The sequence below is a fragment of the Astatotilapia calliptera genome, chromosome 12, assembly GCF_900246225.1.
Source record: "Astatotilapia calliptera chromosome 12, fAstCal1.2, whole genome shotgun sequence".
In the NCBI taxonomy this organism is placed as follows: domain Eukaryota; kingdom Metazoa; phylum Chordata; class Actinopteri; order Cichliformes; family Cichlidae; genus Astatotilapia; species Astatotilapia calliptera.
The window spans coordinates 22,596,723-22,621,015 of NC_039313.1; the positions used below are offsets into that span (position 1 = coordinate 22,596,723).

General features: G+C 39.8%; 1 protein-coding gene across 8 annotated transcripts in view; it reads right to left on the bottom strand.

Annotated features, from left to right (window-relative positions):
* The window catches only part of trpm3 (transient receptor potential cation channel, subfamily M, member 3), a 147,990-nt gene extending 124,232 nt beyond the window's left edge, over positions 1-23,758 (bottom strand). For 7 of the 8 annotated variants that reach the window (XM_026187103.1, XM_026187093.1, XM_026187099.1 and 4 more), the window contains exon 1: positions 23,150-23,757. In XM_026187103.1, the coding sequence (XP_026042888.1) occupies positions 23,150-23,353 (204 nt within the window). In that variant the 5' untranslated portion in view covers positions 23,354-23,757. Of the gene's footprint in view, positions 1-23,149 lie in introns of all 8 variants that reach the window. The other variant, XM_026187092.1, reaches the window with a different exon arrangement.
* Positions 23,759-24,293: the final 535 nt, after the last annotated feature.

Here is a 24,293-nt window from a genome sequence, read left to right on the forward strand (position 1 = left end):
ATCTACCATTGAACTTTATTCTATAAAGATCCCGCTTGAGCCAAACCAGAACAGAAAACTGAAAGGTTAGCATGAAGGCTGGAATAAATTAAGGACATTTACTTTCTTCTTAAGGTTTGTCTCAGTTTTACTTGGTCTTCCAGGTTTTAGAACTGAAACTGTAATACAGTTACAAACTATAATACTGGGAAAAAGCATCCTCTCCTAATATTAACCAACTAACTACGATAACTGTGATTGTATTTATGCAAAGATGAGGCAAAACAGGATCTCACTTCTTGTTGCAGCAGCTTTCTTTCTCTGTGAGGACAGAAAATGAGGGTCGCAGTTCAGTTCTGGATCAATGATGGCAACAAATTATATATCGTACTGGACTCACAATAAAGATGTGCACATTAAGGCACTGTTAACTGAAGGTATGTGTTAACAAAGCCACTTTCTAATTTGGCTTCCCATCCTTCTTCTCCGTGAGATACTCATGTCCTGGAGGATTTTCAGTAAATGACAGTTCAGTATTTCACATTATATGCACACACACACACACACACACACACACTACCCCCCCACTGTCTTTGCCCCGAAGAGGCAGGAAGACTTCTGCTGAGTTGGGTACACTCCTCCATCTGGAGAGAAGCAATGATTATTAGCCTGTGGGATGGAACCGCACGTACACAAGCTCACACACATTCACACCACTGCTCTCAAAATGTATTCTTTTCTCCACATTTGGGGGAAATTCTCCATTCTCCACCAACCATCACTCACGAGCCAGTCACTTAAATATTCACACTCTACTGTAGGTGTTTTCTAAGGTTACTAGCCCTCTTAAACTGATATTAGCTGACTCAAAATGCGTTGCATATCTGTCTTCACATCCCCTAAAATCAGCGCTGCATATTTCATCTCTGGTATTTAGGCCTCGAGCAGTGCTGCTAAATATTATTGGCAGGTCCAAACGGCTGTTGATAAACATTATCGGATAAGCCAGAGGTAACAGAGTGAGAAGATGGCACTGATTAAAAATAATGACCTGTAGGGACTGTTCAGGTAGCAACCGCCTTATCACAGCTTAGCATAATGCTATTTCAGGTCAACAAAGATCCCGTTTATTATTTAGATTCATCAGCTTATGGACAGCACCTGCCAAAACCAATTTACCTGAACATGAATCTTTATCTGAGGAGAGTCCTCAGAAGTGTCATAAAACTGGTAAATATCAAAAGTAGCTCAGCTTTCTGTTCTTAAAATGACTCATCAAACTTTAAATTCTTTTCATCACAGCAACAACAAGTCAAATTTGCTCATAAAAATGAGATAAATTGTGTGCAGTCACAAATTAAATTAGCAGCTAATGCTAGCTTGATTAGCAAGGTGCCTCCAAAATTCGCTCTTGTTTAATAGCATGCTCATTCTGGCTACTGAAAACAAGCCTTTTTTTTCTTGTTCTTTTTTAACTTACTGCAGAAGCTATTGTCCAATTCATGTTCTTCCAGGATTGAATAACACCATAATGTTTGGCTGCACATCCCAAAGCTGCTCTATTGGTTTGAGACCTGCTGACTGTGGAGGCCATTTGAGTAGAGTGCACTCATTGTCAAGTTCAAGAAACCAGTTTGAGATGATCTGAGCTTTGTGACATGGTGTGTTACCCTGCTAGAGGCAGTCATCAGAAGATGGATATACTTTGATCATAAAGGGAAGGAAATGGTCAGCAATAATATTCAGGTAAGCTGTGGCATACTGGTAAGAGGCGAAAAGTGTGTGAGGAAAATCTCCCCCACCCCCTTACACCATCAACAACCATTGACATTGACGGGATGGATCCATGCTTTCAGCCCATCTAATACCACATTCAAATGACAGTCTTCCCACTTTTGATACCAAGCATTAAAACAAACTTCGTCTTGATGATGTCTACATGCCTAAGGCAGAGATAGCTCAGTAGGTAGAGTGGTGGCCCCATGATCGGAAGGTCGGGGGTTCGGTACCCCTGAGCAAGGTACCGTCCTTACACACTGCTCCCCGGCGCCCACTGGCTGCCCACTGCTTCACTGAGTGAATGAGTTAAATGCAGAGAGGAATTTCCCCACGGGGATCAATAAAGTACACTTTCTTTCTTTCTAAATGCACTAAGCTGTGATTTTTGCATTATGTGACCCTGAACTGGATAAATGGATGCAAAAAAGACAGAAGTGGGTGGTCAAACTAGCAACCTTTATGAAGGTGGGAGTGAATGGATAAATAGATACAGTGGGGCAAAAAAGTATTTAGTCAGCCACCAATTGTGCAAGTTCCCCCACTTAAAATGATGACAGAGGTCAGTAATTTGCACCAGAGGTACACTTCAACTGTGAGAGACAGAATGTGAAAAAAAAATCCATGAATCCACATGGTAGGATTTGTAAAGAATTTATTCGTAAATCAGGGTGGAAAATAAGTATTTGGTCAATAACAAAAATACAACTCAATACTTTGTAACATAACCTTTGTTGGCAATAACAGAGGTCAAACGTTTACTAGGTTTCGCACACACAGTAGTTGGTATTTTGGCCCATTCCTCCATGCAGATCTTCTTGAGAGCAGTGATGTTTTGGGGCTGTCGCCGAGCAACACGGACTTTCAACTCCCGCCACAGATTTTCTATGGGGTTGAGGTCTGGAGACTGGCTAGGCCACTCCAGGACTTTCAAATGCTTCTTACGGAGCCACTCCTTTGTTGCCCAGGCGGTGTGTTTTGGATCATTGTCATGTTGGAAGACCCAGCCTCGTTTCATCTTCAAAGTTCTCACTGATGGAAGGAGGTTTTGGCTCAAAATCTCACGATACATGGCCCCATTCATTCTGTCCTTAACACGGATCAGTCGTCCTGTCCCCTTGGCAGAAAAACAGCCCCATAGCATGATGTTTCCACCCCCATGCTTCACAGTAGGTATGGTGTTCTTGGGATGCAACTCAGTATTCTTCTTCCTCCAAACACGACGAGTTGAGTTTATACCAAAAAGTTCTACTTTGGTTTCATCTGACCACATGACATTCTCCCAATCCTCTGCTGTATCATCCATGTGCTCTCTGGCAAACTTCAGACGGGCCTGGACATGCACTGGCTTCAGCAGCGGAACACGTCTGGCACTGCGGGATTTGATTCCCTGCCGTTGTAGTGTGTTACTGATGGCAACCTTTGTTACTTTGGTCCCAGCTCTCTGCAGGTCATTCACCAGGTCCCCCCGTGTGGTTCTGGGATCTTTGCTCACCGTTCTCATGATCATTTTGACCCCACGGGATGAGATCTTGCGTGGAGCCCCAGATCGAGGGAGATTATCAGTGGTCTTGTATGTCTTCCATTTTCTGATGATTGCTCCCACAGTTGATTTTTTCACACCAAGCTGCTTGCCTATTGTAGATTCACTCTTCCCAGTCTGGTGCAGGTCTACAATACTTTTCCTGGTGTCCTTCGAAAGCTCTTTGGTCTTGGCCATGGCGGAGTTTGGAGTCTGACTGTTTGAGGCTGTGGACAGGTGTCTTTTATACAGATGATGAGTTCAAACAGGTGCCATTCATACAGGTAACGAGTGGGGGACAGAAAAGCTTCTTACAGAAGACTTTACAGGTCTGTGAGAGCCAGAGATTTTCCTTGTTTGGGGTGACCAAATACTTATTTTCCACCCTAATTTACGAATAAATTCTTTACAAATCCTACCATGTGGATTCATGGATTTTCTTTTCACATTCTGTCTCTCACAGTTGAAGTGTACCTCTGGTGCAAATTACTGACCTCTGTCATCATTTTAAGTGGGGGAACTTGCACAATCGGTGGCTGACTAAATACTTTTTTGCCCCACTGTATGACAGGGATGCAATACAAAATCCATTGTTGAAAACTGTATGGGAATGAAGCGAAAACTATGGGAAAAGATGGAATAAAGCAATTAATGATGGAGTTGAGAGGTGCAAAGAACTTAAACAGTCGCTGCTCGAGGTAAATTCAGCCTTTTAGTTTAGCGCACATTGCTGCATGCTGTGAGTTAGTAAAAGAGGAACAGCGAGAGTCAATCCTCTTTTCTCTGCAGTAGAAATAATTTATGTGGCATTTGACATTACCCATAATAGAATGTAGTAAAAAGACAAAATCTCTCACGACTACATACTTGCAGAATAGGGACAAGCATCATTAGGTTTATGGGTGAGATATTGCATCTTACACTCAGTACATTAAATGCATTCTTTAATTTATATCACCGTAGCTGCACTGCATTGTGTCATATCAAGTGTGCCAAAAAGAAAAGCAGCTTTTCAATGCACGATACGCCAAACGCACATGATTAATTTCTTCTTGCATAGCAGCCAACTTTCACAGTTTTCACTGTAAAGCATCCCTGGATGAGACATTCATTTTATTTTTTTTTAGTTGTTGTGAAAGTTTGCTGAAATCGCTTATACAAACAAGCATTGTCAAATATATGCTAAACTGCATACACTTTCAGGAGACTCAGTGCAGATTTCTTTCCACTACTTTTAAATACAGAGGAGGAAAAATTGTCTATAGCCTCCAGTGCATAAAACGACAACACAATGTCTTTCGTTAATTTGGCTTTCATTAAATGATCGGCGCAAGCACTAATTAGAAGCTACAAGGAAGATGGTGACAAGATCCTCCCAAAAGCCTTTTAAACTATGATATACCAAAACACAACTAAGGTGATTCCTTATTCCACAGCAGTCACTTCATGTGTGTAAAGGTTAAAAAAAAGAGTTCACAAGAGATATGGCAATTAAATTAAAGCAGGCAGCATGTTCAGTGAGAATGTGTATGATGTGACCGAATGTTTTGTCTAAGACTATTCTGTATATCTGATGCATCACATGCTTGAGGCATTCATATGCAGAGCAGATTACTTCTGTGTTGCTTTCACCCTCTTTTAAGTGCTTGGTATATCAAAAGCATCTGCCTGGCAAAAATGTTGTATTAACCCAGGGACACAGGCATCATTGTCATCTGACTGATCTGAAATCCTCCCTGCTTTCGTCATGTACCACAGCTCAATTTGACCAAAATCTAGCATGGGGCTATGAACAATACAACATCTTCCTTTCAGCACTAGTTCAATATAGGAAGTACATCAGTAAACCAAATATGCTTTTGTTTGTGCTCTTGTGGTTTAAGGTTTTTAGGGATTTCACGCTGTCAGAGTTTTACACAGAGGGCAGTGAGTATAGGAAGACTGAATATATGGTGAAGACCTGTTAAAAAAACTCCACGATAAATCAATGAAAAACATCAAATTCTAGCCCAGAGCTAAAAATGTCTAGCGTTAAGCTTCAAGTTTCTCAAAAAGTAGATCTGGGGGAGTTTTTTAACGTTCGATGAAGCAGACAAGTGTGACAAAGAACATGGTGAGAGAACTTCTCTGCAGCCCCTCTGAGGGAGAATTAGAGAGGAAAGTATAAAAGCAAAGAGCGAATAAAATGGGTAATGGACAGAAACCAGAGAGGGCATGGCAGAGAGACACTTATTTCACATATAGAGAGCTCTTATGCATAATATGGATGCATAAAAGCCACTGAAGGGATTCAAACTATCATAAATTTTCATCTCAATCTGTTAAAATAGTCTAGGAAGGTTATTACCTGTGGGGTTTTTTTTTTTGGTGTTTAACAACCTCGTTTTATAGTCCCTATCTTTAACTCTTTTAGGGGTACAAATAAAAAAAATAGCATTTAAAGGCATAATATAATTAAATACAATGGGTGGAAATATTGTGTGACCACTTATTTTGGTGTATGTGAAAGGAATTTTTGAGACTTTTTTTCATAGTGGTGCAGCAGACTGTCACTCCTAGTTTAAACTGGCAGGGCTTCCAACTTCTTGCTGAATGCAGAGAAACTGCAAACCGCAGGTGTATCACAGTTTTTTCTCATGCAAAAGCTAAAAGTGTTTAAACTAAAAGTTTCTGAAATTGGTGGGAAATGATGGAAGCTTTACAATGAAAGACATGCAACGTCAACATGTGATGTGCATCAGAGTTATATTAGGACCTGCTGTATGTCAGAGGTTATCTGGGCTATGGTGGAGTCATTGTGGCCCGTTTAAAGGACATTGCATCATACTGGAAACCTGTGGCCTTATGCTGGGCTACATCATCTAAAAACAAACTCAAATATAAATTAACGCCATTTATTCCTGTGACAACACCAGAGTTAGAAATTTTCAGTCCTACCAAATTTATTAGCCCAGCACACACTAGAAGTCTTATGCCACAGCTGCTCTAAATTAAAATTATTGTTAATTACTAAAATAATTTTTTATGTTTCTGGAATGGTTAATATACCATGTGTGTGCAACCTCTTTAACCGAAATGATATTTTTAATACTAAAAATTGAAAATCATTGATTTAGATGCCAAACACTTGCATTACTGAACAGAAAAAATGAATTTTATTAATGTAACGTTTGATTAATTTCTGACTTCCACTGTGTCGGATCATATTTGGGTCTAAAAATGTCAATTATGTTTGTTATTTACCTAAAAAATAATAATATAATTTTTACTTTTGAACACGTTCTTAACAGATTTCATAAAATATTTTTTTATTGTTTTTATTACACGTAATAAATGTGAGTTAGTGTAATTCTCCATGAGTAACGCCCAAAAAATATCTTGTTCTCAGCCACCATGTACTCAGTTTCTCCTTGAGCCCGAGTGAACATTTGCACCAAATCTGAAGAAACTCCTTCACAGTGATAAGAGATATCACAGTCACACAAATGGGACATATGGGCAACCCAAAAACATAAAGTCTCTGGTCTTTTTGCTGCAGTCAGATCACGAAAAGAAAACAGCAGGTAAGAAAATAGAAGGTCGCTTTGTGCACATGAGAACCTGAGCGAGGAGGATCCATCTGCAACATCTGTTTGTATCATAGGTGATCTGGTGTTTCCTCTCTCTCTTTAAAGGGACACACTCATCTCGAGACAACAGATCGGCCCATCTGGTAATACCTGAAGCCCACAAGTCCCCGTCAGCTCAGTGCTCAAAGGAGAGCTAGTGCACACACATATACATACACACACACACACACACACACACACACACGAATGCAGGCTCAGAGAAATCTATAAATGCCAGATTAGCCTTAGTGCTTGCTGATCTAATCTTCTGAGTCAACAGAGCAATGCAGACACGGCTCAGTGTCAGGAGCCACTATAATGAACAGTCACTCATTGCACCCCAGTGCTGTGGAATAGTCTGCTGTCTTAAACCTGAAGCCTCATTCTGCAGCACTCTCTGTGGCTTTTGATTCGTCAATTCAATCCAGGATCAAGTTGAGAAACTTTTAGCAAAACTTTTACAGCCTGAAAGATTTTCAGAGCTGTATGTAACAGATATTGTAATTTCATTCAGTATATCACAGAAGCCATAGTTTATGAAACTAATCCAAAAACCGCTGTAATATAAGCAGACTTTGATGAAATGATTCACCCCGGGTGCTCGGATCCATTTAGTTCAGGAATCTGAGAGCATCTGATGTGGTTTGTTGTTTGAAATGTTTCCAGCCCAGCCTAAAATCAGGCATTAGTACCCAGCTGTGTGGCTGGAACCAGTGAGGTGAAATAATGGACACTACAAATAATGGGTCAACTTCCTGCATTTTGCCTCTGTCTTTGAAATGAGCTCTCAGAAGTGACACACATGCTCACATACAAGACTCAACGCTTGCCTGCAACAATGTGTATAAACACAAAATGCCACACTCCCCTGACATAAATTTTGCATTAGCTGTGGAGAACCTCCACGTTGCCGTAGCAACATAGACATAGCGTAATTACCATCCTATGGGTCAGAGTAATAAAGCTAGACCTGCAGCCCAGTGGGCCCGGGGCCCCTGGTAATGGCTTTTATCGCAATCATTATTGCCACAAGCACCGCTAAACCAGGAGATACATAGGAGGATACACTCAGCCTCAAAGCCCAGACTCATGGCATCAGACTGAATAGCTTCAAAGCCACAGTTCAAAGCGAGGGTGCAACACGGGTTTCAGATCAACAGATCCTAAATCAAAGATGACAAAATTTACATAAAAAAAATACATCCACATTTACATAAAAAAAGACAGAGCTCCCTATTATATGTTTTCCTAATTCTAGATTTGGCAACCGTTTTATTAGATGCTTTACGTAGCCTGAATACGTGCTATTTAACTTTATCGATGTCAGCATACCAATTACACCGATGCTTCCTGGAGCATATTATGGAGGAAATATTCCAGCAAATGTCATGAGAAATGATTATAGTTCCATTAAATATAATCCTAAGCATCAGGGATAATCAGCAGAGGCAAACATCACACGGCGAAGTCTAAATAGGGTGAATGTTTAAACAGTTAGCTACTTTGTACACTGATAACAAGATGAGATGTGTGACCCACAGCAGGCAGTGATGACTGATTGATCCCACTGTACATTTACTGGGTAATTAATCAGAAAAACTCTTTGAAATGTCCAGAAATAGAACAAAGTCACATAAAGCAGCTCTACCAATCAAACTCAAACTCAAAGCTGCAATTCTGTTCAAAGGCCAGCCTCAAGTTGGTCTGATAATCAACACCTACACTAACATTTTAACCTAAAAATGGCTGAGGTTGGTTTAAAGGTTGCACTTTACCAGTTTTATCAAAGTGCTTTTTATTTGTTTGGGTTTATGTGTTTGCCAGAGGGGTATCACTTCTACCTTCAAATTCTGGGAGAAAGCTTGAATGCTGACAGTCAGGGCTAAAATGTACAGTGCTGTGAAAAAGTGTTTGATCGATCCTGATTCTGTATTTTTCTGCATATTTTGTCGCACTTACAGGCTTTAAATTTTTTTTAATATTAGACAAAAATAACCCGAGTACACGCAAAATGCAGTATTTGATCTTGAGGATCATTGATATTTCTTTTCTTGGGGGGGGGGGGGGGGCGTGAGGCCTTTGTGTTCCTTTTGGTCAGCTGTGGATTTTACCTTTTTTTTGCCCAGTCTCTTTTTCTGTTTATTGAATCATGAACTTTGACCTTAACTGAGGCAAGTGAGGCCTGCAGTTCTGTACATGTTGTTCTGCATTCTTTTGTGACCTTCTCGATGAGTCGCCAATACGCTCTTGGAGTAATTTTGGTAGGCTGGCCACTCCTGGGAAAGTTCACCACTCTTCCATGTGTAGCAGAATGAATATTTGATTTAATGTTGCATTGCTAATTGCTGGTTGATGGCCAATCGGATTGTATAGTCACACTGTAAATAGTAGCTGCTAGCTTAGCATCCCTCACCTGACTTCCATAGCTTTTACAGGTAGGAGTCATGTCCTGCTGCCTGGGTCTGAATTGGCTGAGTCGTGCTTTTGTAGAGATTGCCTCTGGATTCTTTCTTCAGAAGCCTCCTCTCTATGGATTACTGGTATGTTATTATTTTGGCCCATAAGTTCAGTTATTTCACTCGGTGGTAAACAGGTGTGATTACAGGCTGTAGCCGCAGAAGCTTCCAATTGGCTGTTTTTTGTTTTGTTTTGTTTTTCTCAGAAACGGCATTGCCCGATCAAACTGATCAAACCCAGATACCAGCTACTATTTATAGTATGACCACATAATATGACTGGCCAATCACATTAATATGATCTTTATCAGATATTGAAATTTGATGATCTAAAACATGCAAATGTGACAAATATGCAAAAAAAAAAAAAAAAATTAAGACCAAGAGGCCAGCAGAGATTTCACTGTCTGTCAGGCCCTGTTCATCAAATCAATACATGGCACCCTAACCCATTAAAAAAACACTAATGATTTCTCTAAAAAGAGGAATGGAAATGAAAAATTAAGACTTATAATTTCTTTCAGCATTCAGAAAAACTCTAATCTAATATGAGCTGGGCGCTAATGGAAGCTGTTTTTGCCGAGGCATGACTGAGCATCTCTGAAACACTTCTGTCTGCCTCTCTTGCTCCACTTCTGTTCCTCTCCTCCTCTGTCTCAGCGAGGATAAATTAGCGGAAGGAATTCAGAGCGAGGCTGCTTAGAGGCGGGTTTAAAAAAGCTTTGATCAGGACCCATGCCAGTAATCTGACAAATCCATAAGGGGAGCAACTCAAAGCATGTTCATTTTTAAGAGGCTATATATTGCTTTGGCAAGTCACAATGCCTTGTGTTTAAGCATGCCTTTACTCTATCCTGCACTAATAATAACAATCACAAGTGTATCTGATTAATTATTTCAGTAATTTTGAGGTCGCGTGCCTTTTTAATGTTTTTAACATTTTTTTTCCTTTTTCTTTTGCTTCATTTCTTTCTGTTTCAGCGTGAAGCTGTGCATGCGCCAGTTATTTCACTTCTGAATTTCTGCCACTCTACTGCACAAGCCTTAAAGGCAAGCTGCACAAAGTATAGACAAAGTAACCTGAAAACGATCTCCCCAATCTAATTCACAGTGCTCTTTCACAGTAAATGTCAAGGATGATCCAAAAGCTTTGCAGAAAGTATTACTGAAGTGCCATAACACCTCCACGTCTCTGTAAAATCAAATGGAGAGAAAAGAGCAGTGAGGAGTTGATGGGTGGATCAGTGAGGAAGAAGAAGCGATAAATAAAAGCCCTATTAAAGCTACAATTTTGATGACTTCTGATCACATATTTTCCTTGTCACCCAGGCATGTGTTCTTGTCTGCATGGCATTTAGAAGACTGCGATAAATGAGAAGCCCTCCGTGGTGTATGGTGTGGTATTTTATCTACAAAAAAAAATAAAATCTGTCAGCTCCTGTTTTCTATTTATAGCAATTTATCTAGACAAAAGCAGACAGTGCAGGCAAACTCACTTATAGTTCAGAGGACCTTGGCGGGCTGCATAACAAAGACTCAACTCGAGTCAAACTGAAGCAATCGAAATGAGAGTTTTTGAGGTCAGGATACGCCTTCAATCAGGCAGCTTCCACACATATAATCTCTCCAAACATGCAGATAGTGTGCGTCGTGCCCACCGCGGTCATTGCCTCATCAAGGAGAGTTGAGGAATCACTGACACAGCAACAATAGTATGCCATGCAACCTTATCATACCCTGTCATCTTGCTTTTCTTCTCCCTCTCTTTTTCTATCCATGGCAGCAGTTCATTTTTGCCCTTTCAATTCCCTGCCCCGAAAAGTTCACCATTCACATCATCCTTCTGAATGGTTTCCAGGGAGAAGATCTCCAGAGACACACTTCAACAAAAGGGTCTCACCACACCTCCAAAATGTGTGTGACAGCAACCAGATTACAGACTTGTAATTACAGAGGGACCTGTTTGTATCACGATGGAAGAAATGGATGGACTACATTAAAAAACGCTGGCCAGTTTTTGCTTTTGCTTTAGATTTTGACTTTGTTAACTACTAGAAATATTAGTTATATTAATGGAAACAAAAGATCTACATTTTTTAAAATTTATTTATTTATTTATTCATTTTTATTTATTTATTTTTCTTTCCTTTTTCTTTTTCCTTATGTATCTTCTATTTATTTATTTATTGTTTCCTGTTTTGCGTCTTTTTCTTTTCATTTCTTTTTCTTCTTTCATTCTTTTTGTATGGATATTTTAGTTGTTTAAATATAAAAAAGAAAAAGAAAAATGACTGATGACGTTGCAGTATATAGAAATATCTCATTCAATTCAATAGTTCAATAATGGCAGTGAAGGTATTTCTGCAGAATATTGTGCTATCGCCATTTAAACGATGGATGCAGCCATGATGTTTGTTAACAATGTGGGTTTTTTTGTGATGAAGCCTCGAGATGAGAGTTTTTGACATCACCATGTTCCTCTTTTCAAATAGCACATGAGGGGTGAGGAGTGAAGGAAGAGGAGTCTGACTGCAAAATCGAAGAATAAACGCTGGTTTGTGACATGTCAATCACAAGCTAAGCCTGCCCTAAAATCCATCCTACATGACCGTCTTTGTGACTGGAACAGAGTCATAATGTCCACATGGAGATATGTTTTGGCTTGGAAAACTAGAAATTAGGTTTTTTTTAATGCATTTCTCCACAGCTGGACTTCAAATAGAAGAGTCGACCCCTTTTGGCAGTTGAAAAACTGCAGGTGCAAGGTTTTTTCTGTATCAGAAGCTACATCCACCTTATACACGGAAGAAGCCATCTTCAAGAAGTCTGCAACACGGCGAGACTCCCACCTCTGGGAAACATAAGCAAACCCTGACTTGTTATTTGAGTGAACGTGCAGATACTGGCTCACTGTTTTCATAAACTGTGTTGTGGTGCGGTGAGACTTGCACAGTCTCCACGCTCAGGATTGAGGCATATATGATGCCAAAAGTAAACAACTTTTATCTTTTTATTTTTTAAATCAGGTTTTATATCCCGCTCCACATTGTAATTAGAGTTATGGTCATTTCCACATTCATTTAGCAGACATACTCACAGTAAACAAGTTGAAAACACTGCCACAGCTGTCAGAGGCACAGAGGCAGTTCAAAAAAAATGAAACAAAATAAAAAAGTCGTTAAATGTTCAACTTTTATTTGTAAGACCAAACACTTTGAGATGTTTCAAAATTTACCCTGCCTGCCTACTCAATCCTCTGGCACTTAAAGCTCCATCTGTGTCACAAACTCCCTCTCCTCCTCTGTCTCACGTACACACACGGACACAATCACGTACAAATAACTGCTTTTATCCTCCCAAAAGATGCTTTGTCTCCGCAGCACGTTCTCCCACTATCTGACACCTCCCACAGTGTTCACTTCTTAAACAAACTCCACATGATACTTTAGGCTGTTTCCATGCTACTGTTGCTATGGATGTCAGTCAACACCCTCCACACACACACACACATACACACCTTCCCTGCCATCAAATAACCAGCTTATTTGTACTACTGGTCTGCCACTGAAAAGTGTGTTAAGCAGATTAAAACGTTGAGGACTTAGCTGCGCTGGCATGCCAGCAGCCCAGCCTCGGGATTCTTCTGATTCATGACTGCCGCTAACAGAAAGTGAAACGAAGGTCTCAAACATGCTATGACACTTACCAAAATAAACCAATTACTCAGTTGTTTCAGATTTTCAATTTAGATGGACTCTAAAATAAAACTTTAAAAGATAAGCACGTCATTTTCTTGGTGGGCTGGGCTCCTCATGACCTTTCTTTCCCCAGTTCTGGCATTATATAGCCTATGAGCTACGTAGATCTTCACAAGGTCATCTTATGGTGCAGTGACAGCTGGTGAGATCTCACCACAGGGTGCCATCTCATCCTGTCCATTTATTTATTTATTTAGGCAGGTGATGATGAGGACGGGAATGACGAGACGGAAAACATCAAAGAGGAGTGAGTAGGTCCTTTATTGTGTTTATGTCATGTTCTAGGTCTAAAGAGTGTAAATTAGCTTAAAAAAGGATCTGATCTTTCAGTTGAAGTTTTCCCATTTCAAAATCTTAACATGTGAGACTCGTGAGTTTTGGAAAAAATAAAAATAATAATATCTAAAAAACAAACAAACAAACAAGAGAACGTGGTTATGAAAGAAAAGGACAGCTTCAGAGGTAGCAAGAACAGCACAGACTGAGTAAGAGGTGCTTATGAACGTGATGGACTACTTAAATTTAAATCTATTATTGCATTACAAGAACAGGTTGTTGTTCTTGTCATTGTTTTTTAAATTAATGATTCCTTCATCAACAAGAGGATGTTTTACTTCTGTTTAAATTTTGTGTACAAAGCAGGGCTGCTTGACAGCTAATTCCCAGTCAGCAACTTGTTGCCAGACTATGCCGGTTTGAGAGTGGTGTGGGGACTGATGTTTTCACATTTCCCACATCTGTCTCTGTCCATCTGCCACCCACTAGCCTTTCTCCAGATGGCCGCCTCATTTCCCCCTTCCCTTTGCTGTGTAATTTCTATTTAATTAACATGAGTTGTACTACAATAGGCCAGTGGTTTACAAAGAAGCCGTGGTTCTCACCTTACTGTGCTAGAATGAAACACTTCTATGAAAAGAATTTAAAAAATACTGGGTATCTGCCAATATAGAGCAGGGGTACTATACATTATGCATAACATGAATAGTAATTTATTAAAACCTGTTTTCTGGAATGAAATTAAGAATGCTGCTAGCTCGGGTTAGCATTGAAAATGGAAAGGTCAGAAGCTTGGAAAAACAAGAAGCGTGTTAAGTGACCAGAAGCAACAAAAAGTGTTGCTGAGACAACAACAGGGTGCAAATGCAATTGCCATTACCAGAACATCTGCACAAATCATCCTTCTTCACACTTGGTCTTAGCACTACCTTGCAGTGGTAACCCACCACATCGCCCACGCATGTCAGTGAATCAGCTATTGTTAGCCTTCCAATCAAATAAAGCCAATATCTCACACAATTACAAAAGTAGTTAGGAAAATAAATGTCAAATAATTGTCTGCTGAGTGGTCTTTTAATCTCTTTCTTTCACTGTAGGAGCCACAAGGGGGCACTAGTATCACCACAGCACTAAAATATTTGCTCAATTGATTTTGCATGAGTGTCACATTTTGTTAATCACCTGCACTTATTGAACAGCTACACTGAGAGAACTTCAAAGCACAAACCATGAAAGCACAAAACAAAGTTGCAAGATAAGGCACATATCAGATTCACAAGCAGCCAATTGAGATGGTTTGCATCATTTATAACTTAATATAACCAGACAGTGTATTCAGTCAGCAAAGAGAGCTACGTAGCTCTTCTTTTCATCATGATGTCTTTGCGACACTCACACAGCATCATAACCTGAAGGCTGAATCTTCTTTGTTACATTAGTAAAAAGAAGATTAGGACTCTCAAAAACATGACAACACTTAAAGTGAGCCCAGGAGAGCCAAGACAAAATAAAAAGTGCATCTTATTTATGAATATAAAATAAAAAAAACACATCATGCCCTAAAAAAATCAGTAAGAGCCTCCCAGCGATATTAGAATCAATACCAGAAAACTGTACCTAGGATGCAAATGTAGGTAAAAATGAGACGTTTTATGCAAAGCAGGAGAAAGACTGACCACCTTTAGCAAAAAAGTTGCAAAAAAATCACATAATCACTCAAAACTTGAAATGTTTAAGAAGGTAATCAAAGCTTTTACTCTCTCATTGAGTTTTGGATCCAAACAGCTAACAGTATAAAACTGAACGTGTTTCCAATCAATGTCAAAAATACAGCTATTTGCATTTAATCGTTAAGTGTCTGTCTTTAACTGTAAAAATAGCTTGAAGAGGCAAACAGCACTAACCTGACGTCTGATCTTATTTTTAATATTTTGAGTGTTTGTGCAATGGAGCAGAAAACACAAAGAAGTTTGTGAGACAGAGACTTTTGTTCTAAAGCACTGCTTAAAAAAAACGCACTGTTTCCATAGGAACTGTGAAAGCTTTCCCTCTTTTATGACCTCTGCCTCAGAAGCATTATTATACTTGACTTAATTTTAATGAGAATCCAACACAAGCAGAAGGTGAAGCATTAAAAAAAAATAAGCCTGAAATACTGCTAACACAACTGTGATGTGGAGCTATTTGGTGAACATTTACTCTTTTCCAAAAGAATTTAATGAAGCAGTGAAGCTGTTAGTAACAGTGGTCTCAAAAACTTTGTATGGTTAAACTCTGTAACCTCTTATGAAGATACTTTTAAAATTTAAAAAAGGGAAATGTGAACATATAAAAAGAAATCGGGCACTTTCAGTGCAAGTGATTAAACCTTAACCTAAAAGTGGAATTTCTAACTTTTATCATAAAACTTTACTAAAAAAGCAACAAAATTTTAGGAAATAATTTGTTTTATGCAAAAGTTGACCTCTGACCTTGACTTTGAGTTCAAGGTCACTGAGATTGGAATATGTCAAAGGTTTTTAGTAGATGCACCTATGGTATGAATTTCAACATCCTATGTTGCCCTGTTCTCGAGTTAGGCAGAGCGGCCACCCACCTAGCAGGATGGCGACAAAACTCCACCCCCAACTGATGCCTTATGCTTCCCGGTAAGTAAGCTTCACAGAGCGTCCCAAGTCGCTCAGCTAAAGTTAGTTTCTTGAAATTTTATTTATTGCCATGAAATTTCAGCTATGAATGTCTTTTTTTTTTGTTTTGTTTTGTTTTTTTGGTGGAAAAAAGCTTCCATAAAAAGCTTTTGTAAAAGCATCTACCACAGTTAGCAATGCTAAGCAGTTAGCCGTACCTTTTTAGTTCTGTGAGGCGATTATCCATATTCATGCACATTGAAGGACTCATAGGCCCATGAATGAAACAGCTAATGTAAAATTTGCTTAAATTCTTGCCAAGCAACCACAGGAGATAACATGAGAGGATTTTTTTAATTGCCTAGCATACACTTCCTGCCTTGATTCAGATTCCTTGCATGTGTCGCCTCCCCAGTGACCAGACTGCTGACTGAGGGCCCGGAGGCCTGGATGCTGGAGCCAGTCATGATCACATATCTTATCCGGCAGATTATCATGCAGGTTATTTGTTGGGTGATTTCTATGCAAAAGCAGTGTTGGGCACAGGCAGACCCTGTGCCCAACACTGCAGCAAAATAACAATAAAAAAAAGCCTGGAGGGAAATAGCAGCAGAAATAGCTGTAGAGAATTACCAGATGCAACTTTTTTTATAACCCATTGTGAAATACAGTCAACTAGTATGAGTGCAGAGAGAGAGAGAATGGCACAGCACGAACCATTAAATGAAAAGAATAAAACAGCGAGGTTTCAAGTGAGGACTTTGAACTACACGGTTAGGATGGTAGAAGCTGAATGAGACAAATTAAAACATGAAGCATAGAGATGGGAACATCAAAATCTGCATCTGTTTCTCCTACAAACACGTGAAGAACTTGATTTGTTCGCATGACTGTTGTATGCAAGCAGGACATTTTTACAGTGATGTAAGTTCGGTTACCCCAACTGAGGCTGCGTGATCGACCTGTGTTTGCTTTTACATCAATGCTTAAATTACGGGAAAAAAATAGAAAATAAAATCTTAACTTACATCATTATGTACCAGTTTTGTGTGAAAAAATGATTTGCTAGAAGCTGGGATATATACAGAGTATATACAGACGACAGAGTGACTCATGGAAAAATGTAGTAGGTCTTTTGCACTAAAACAGTTTCCTGCTGTGACCAAAGCTGCCAGGTTTCCATTTAAAAAGCTATCTGATGTTTGGTGTAACTTTCTTTTTCTTTTTTTCTATTTCTTAACATCAAATAAATCTCCAGAAAAACATAGTAAGCACCAATGTGTCCCATCAGAGCAGCTAAAGACCTATAAGAAAAAGAGTCAAATGAGCTCTGGGAGCTTTTGATGTCATGCTCCGGGGGCAAGGGTGATCAAGGGAGGGGGGTAATATCTGTTTTACAGACAGCATGGTCCCACTGTGGCATGAGATGAGGCTCATTACAACCAAAGCTTGATAGTGACGGTACAAGCTGAGAGGCTTTGACACTACCATCCCATCTCAAATTGCCATATCCTCAAAAGGAGACTCTTCATATATTCTCACACGGTTCACATATTAAAATACACAGAAGCTACGCTCAAACAGACATCACACAGATATGGGAAACCTGAGGAAAAAAACCATCCCCGTGGACCTTTAAAAGAGATGTGGGACTTCTCTAGCCTTACCGAGCAGACGGTCTCTATGATCCACAGATGGCTTCGTGAACTGCAGGGCATTTGCATGGCAATAAAGAAAGACCCAAATTGAGAGAAACAGTGTATCACACACTTAATCTCTACAGACTTGTGCATAGGGAAATTTAAGCGATAGCTCCAAACTTAATTTGGTGTGAAATTTGTGTGGCTGTGAAAAGCTGGGCTAGATACAAAGTAACAACTCCAACTGTATCAAGTCTTTTTCTGTGAAAGAGGAGAGGAGCTTGTACCGAACCATTTGCAACAAATGCAGCATGAATGCATAATTTAACATATGGTGATGAAGCCACCAAACATATGCACATTAAAAAAGTGGCTGCAGCAATCTTTAAAGTGCAGGCTTAAAGTGCATCGATGAGTATAAACACCCAATATGTAGCTTTATTTATAGAAAGGCATCGGTGGATACTGCTCAGACATGTTTTTGGTGCTGGTGCAGGTGTGATCAATAATATTAATTAGCAGCTGCACTTCAATTATCATAGTTTCTGGGTTCTGATTGCGTGCCTGCTGGCTCTCTCTGCAATTATATAATGAGAATTTATAAAGCTGAGCAGAAGCTGTAGTTTGAACCTGCTACAGCCAGACAACATAACACGCTGCACTCACTTTTTTAGCCATACGCATAAACATAAGCATGCATGTTTCACTAACATAAATACGTACAGATCCAGAAGAAAGGACGTTAAGAAAGTTAGTATCATTTTTGGACTTTGGCTCGCTATATTTGGCGCTTCACTTGACACTGTGTTGCAAATGACTGAGATCACATCATGAAGGGATTGCTAAACAGTTGTTTTCATACTAGCATCAGGCTGAATTATCATCACTTTTATAGCCCTCTTACTGAAAGCAGCATTACCCAAGGCCAAAACCGTGAGATGTTGCTCTTAGCTTACTTTTTATATCCTCTGTTATTTTTTAACTTCTTCTTTTACTTGGCCTGTGTTTGTCTTTTATACATATATGATATTGTACAGGACTTTGATTAGCCCTTTATAAATAAGTGATTTTTAAATAAAGTGTATGGTATGGTATGGCCTTAGCTTGAAGTATGATGGTTAAGCAAGTTCCTTTGTGTTATGGAAGCCTTTGTAATGACAGTAGACTGACCAATGTGGAAACTGTGGAGAATTAATGTTTATATTAAACAGGTTTCTCATAATCGATCTATTTTTAGATGGATGTCAACTTTTTTAGAATATATTTGTCTGTATAAAGAGAATGCATCGTAATGAGTTTGAGACCGCTGGTGTAGATCACAAATCATATGTGGGCGTGGCCTGTGCTGAACCTAAAGAGTCAGTACCTTCTTTGTTAAATGAAACTGTTGCCAGCAAATTAAAAATCAGAAATATTTCTTTTTTTTTTTTTAAAGTATGTTATATTTAGTTTTGCACCAACCTAACTACCAAATTTACAGTCTCACCTCTAAAGCAATTATTAGCCATTTTTACCCCTCAGCTGTAAAAGGTTGACGGGGTATTGTTGTCAGCCGGCCAGGCGGGCAGATAGTCAGTGGGTGGTGTGGACACGTTTGTGAATCCAATAACTTGAGAATTAAACAATGTAGGATTTTCAACTTTATACCAAAGGGGCATCTTCCAGGAGGCTGAGGGGTAGCACAGGCTCGCATCAGTATTTTTAGAAATACTTTTGAAAGATATGAGATTCAAAATGTGTTCCTTTATTGTTTTTTTGTTTTGTTTTATTTCTTACAGTTCTATGTAAGGCGACCGTGGCTCAGGGGGTTGGGAAGCGTATCTGTAACCGGAAGGTCGCCGGTTCGATCCCCGGGCTCTCTGTCCTGGTCGTTGTGTCCTTGGGCAAGACACTTTACCCTACCGCCTACTGGTGTTGGCCAGAGGGGCCGATGGCGCGATATGGCAGCCTCGCTTCTGTCAGTCTGCCCCAGGGCAGCTGTGGCTACAACCGTAGCTTACCTCCACCAGTGTGTGAATGTGAGAGTGAATGAATAGTGGCATTGTAAAGCGCTTTGGGTGCCTTGAAAAGCACTATATAAATCCAATCCATTATTATGTGAATAAAAGCAACGCAGTGGTGAGGTGGTTATCACTGTTGGCTCACAGCAAGAAGTATTCAGATCTACTGATCACCTGGGGTCTTTCTGGTGTGGAATTTGCACTAGTGGGCTCACTAAGTTCTTGCAAACAAATCCGTCTTAGGTTAACTCATGATTCTCAACTGGCCATATTTTGAATTTTGGCATGAATGGGTGTCTGTCTTTCTGTGTTTGGGTGTACCCTCCCTTTCACCATGACAGCCCAAATAGCCTCCAGCACATGAACTGGATGAGTTCGATAGATTGATGTGAAGAAAAGGTGGCAGTGATCATTTGTGCAGAAAATAGGAGAAAAATGTCTGAGGATTCTAAGAGCTGTGAAAAAGAACAACAATGTGACCACAAATCGAAAACTGTACCCATGCTAGAAACATATACCAATACATCTAATGTCTCATCTGCATCTGCAAAGGCAATATATTACATTTCGATTTCTATGCAAAAAAATAAAATAATAATAATCTAGGCACAGGGTGATGGTTAAACTAAGTGTATGCTGACCCCAACCAAGAAGCCACAGTTTGATTTACAACAAGTAAAAGGAAGGATCAACTTGTAGTATCGTAACGAAATGCACTGTGCTGTTTGTGCAGTCAACTTTGAGGTTATACTTAAATACATAACACAAAAGAAATGGAAAAGTAATGTAATATCTGGAACAAATTAACTTCTATGGGTAATACGTTAAAAAATAAGCATAAAAGTAACACTCCAAACACTTGGTTACAAGCTGAAATAAGAAGTATTTAAAAAGTCTGTAACTTAATAGCATAAGTCATTTTAACTTAAGCAGACTGGAAAGCCTGAGCAGGAATATTACATTTGACAGGCTCATGAAAGCACTTTGACTGAACTTCTTAACCTAAGTTGGCAGACGATGTCATCTCTTAGTTTGATAAAGGCTTTGCAGCTGGTTGCCTTATTCGCCTTTTTTGTAAGGTTTTTTTTTTCCATTTAGTATGCAGACATTTACTCGAGATTTCAAGAAATACACTTAAATCCACAATACTGTGGTGAATTTTTTTTTTTAAATGCCTCATTCTCCTGGTCTTCCCTGGCCTCTAATCCTCCCGTCTTTCATCCATTCAGAATAATTACAAAATATTGGATGTTAGGTGAGTAATTCTTCATCTATCACTATTTCTATTCTTCACTGTCTGTCCCACTCATTTAGTTAGTCACACACAGGATCACTCACTTGCTCTATAAAAAGGCATACAAACACACACACACACCTACAGCAGCCATTATGGATGACTAATGATGTGACACTAGCAGTGGTGTTGCAGTGTAGTATGACACAGAGGTTCATATCCAAGCAACTCAAATCCCAAATGACCAAGAGAAGCTAATGCTGTGCACATGAAACGCAATCAGGAGAATATATAATGGCTTTAATGTTATGAAATGAGCTTTTTCCATATATTCAGATGATCTCTAAGCCCACGTGGAACAAAACTAGCTGCTCACTACCTTTAAGTCCATGTGGCTAAAAAATAAATAAATAAAAGCTCCATTTCCTTTGAGTTTTTTTGTGTGCAATATTAAATCGTACTGGTTACTGGAGCACAAGTGAGAAACTGGAAACAGATCTAGTATCTCCATCTGTGCATATCACTGTCCCCTGCACATCTCCAACTGCAGGAACTGCTGCCAAATCACGCCACAGATTGGCTAAGTGCGATAGTTCGGCTAACCGATGGCTTTAGCTGGTCTCATCTAAATCCATAGACATCAAAGAAGATCTGTATTTCGGAAAATAGTGTGAACCGCATCCCTAAGAATCATATTACCCAGAGGTTTCATCACTGCTGCAGTGACTATGGAGAAGATTTTTCCCACTAGCTTGACAGATGCTGCCATAAGAAGGAGTACACAAGCATCCTGGCACTTTGAAGCGGAACAAGAAGACAAGCAGAAAAATGGAAATAAGAAATGAAGAGTAGAGAACAGTAAGAGTCTGAATTTCAGTGATTCATCTAAACTTCCGATATATTTACAAGCAAGTGCTAATAGTTTAATTCTGTCTCCTGGATTATTCATAAATTGTAAAGTAATGCTAATCCACAGGAATATTGTATTATGCGTAGGCCATTTCCGAAGAGGCTATTAAGATGGAGATTACACTTTGTAGTCGCCATCGTTAATATGTTGTTGATGGATAATTCAGATTTAGCAAACAGTTTGCTGTGAGGAAACAGTGAAATAATAAAGCTGTTTAATAACCATCAGTATTGTTACTTGATCCTAAGCTTGTGTAATATAATACAATCCAGAATAATGATTTCCAAATGTGATTGTAACTCTATAAAAGAAAAAAAATTTAATTACTGAGTCCATTATCATTCCCAAATGCTGCTGTCATTCAACCCATTGGTTTCGCACAGAATCACACAAGCTCTTCTGCAGGTTCACAGCCTTGACAAGTGAGCCACATAAACATTAATATTCATCTACATAATGTTAACAGATTCTCTAATATAGTGTATACATTTATACACATAATCTGCAAGTAGAGCAAGAAAACTGATTTCACTGTGAGAGAAATATTTGCTAAAATTGGTTGCTGAGGGTTATTATAAAGTGTTACCAAGATTAAAATATCTGTTTTTAGAGTCATAAAGCTGATACCTGTTTTTAAAAAAATGCAAAAACTTCCAAATGGCACTGTCCTCAAGGCTGGTCTCTTGTTTGGTTCAATACACAAGGTAAGTTATTTCATTTGTTTCAATCACTATTGCATGTGCAGTTCTTTTCCTTCATCCCATTACACATCCACTGGGTATTCTGGGTTTTTACGGGCTGGTCCTTTGGACCTTTTGCTAATTATGTGCAGGAAACGCAGGCACCTTAATCACCATTAGTCTTTGGTAGACACGACACTGTGGTGCTCCTACAGAAGACTGCCAGTAAAGTTAAAGAAAAAAGTGGCAGCTTTAAGCCATAACCAGTAAGTGATCTTATATGTTTGTGTGATTTAGAGTATGTGTATACAATAAAGTCAATATGAATATAATAAAGCTATTCTGACTGCTGCATGTGGTTTCCAAGGTAACAGGTGATGGCAGACTATAAAGCTAAAAAAACAACTACTCTGTGGCAAAAACAGCAACCTACCTAAACGCTAAATGTTTTTTACCACTCAAGAAGTATAAAAAGTCTGCTAAAATGTACCAGTTTCGTACTAAACTACTAAACTGGTACATTTGATTGGTTAAATTAGTCTTACAAATTCCTTTACCCCAATTACCTCCTGATCTCTCACAGGTGCTTAACAGCAGCCTTTCCTGTCCCATTTCCCCTCCCAGCACCCAGATCATCGATTAATCTTTGGGGAACCAGTAGCGGGGGCCTCGAAACATCTTACCGGTGGCTGCTGAGAGTTGAGTACCCCCCTCTTGGTGGACCCCCCTCTGGAGCTGAGCCTCTTCCACGACTCTGAGAAACGCCCCCTGGTGGTGGGACGTCCTGGCCCAGATGTCCCGGATGCAACAGATGAATCATCCCGGGTGGAGAACGGCCGCTCCCGTCTTAACTCCCTCCGCTCTGCCCACTTCTTCTTGGAAGCCATTAGTGTTAAAAATGTAGTCAACAGATGTGGCAAGTACGGCAGCCACGCAGACTAGAGGAGGCTGTTCTTGATTCAAACTAGTGCCACAGGTGGCATCTTCACTTCATTCTCAACTACCCACTGAACAGCCCCTGTCTCCCTCTGTTGCCCCCTTTTTCCTTAAGTCTTAAGACTGGGTAAATGTCTGACTCCTGTCTCCCTGTTAATGTCACTTTTTTCTCTCTCTTCTTCTGATCTGTTGCGCAACAGATCTTCACCTGCACGGCTTCACTCCTGTGCTCTTCTTTCTCTTCTCTGTGTCTTTCCTCTGGCAGGGAGCGAGAGTCAGAGAGGAAGGTGGTGAAGCAGAAGGTGCTGCCTGCACCCTGTTGCATGTGCTGTTACTGTGGCTCAGCCGTTGATGCTGTTTTCCCTCCTCGCAGGGAGAGAGAGAGAGAGAGTGAAAAATAGGGAAACAAGGCAATAGAAGGAGAGAGGGAGAGAGAAAGAGAGAGGGAGAGGGAGGAGGAGGGGGTCAGGGAGTACAATATTCAGATCCGGGTGAAAGAGATGAAATAACAACAAGGAGGAGAGGTGGGGAGAGGAGATGACAGCTAGGCAGGTGGAGAGAGGTTAAAAAAAAAGGCGACCACACAAGGAAAAACGAAGAGACAAGCAAGAGTCTCAGGAGTGCAGGGTTCCTGTTGAGCATTGCGCAGAGCTGCTTAAAGCTGACTGAGAGGCACAGAAACAGACACCCTGTTCAGTAAGTCACTCTCTTACTGTGAACACTGTGCTTTGAATACCCACAGCTACTAAAACCTCCATTCCCTCCCTCTCCTGCTTGTCTTGCTTCCCCGATCTTTCATTCAGCTTGTCACTCTCTCCTCTGTGTGTGGCGCATGTGTGTGTCCCCCTCTTCTTCTTCTCTTTTGGTACTTTATGCACATGGTTTACAGTT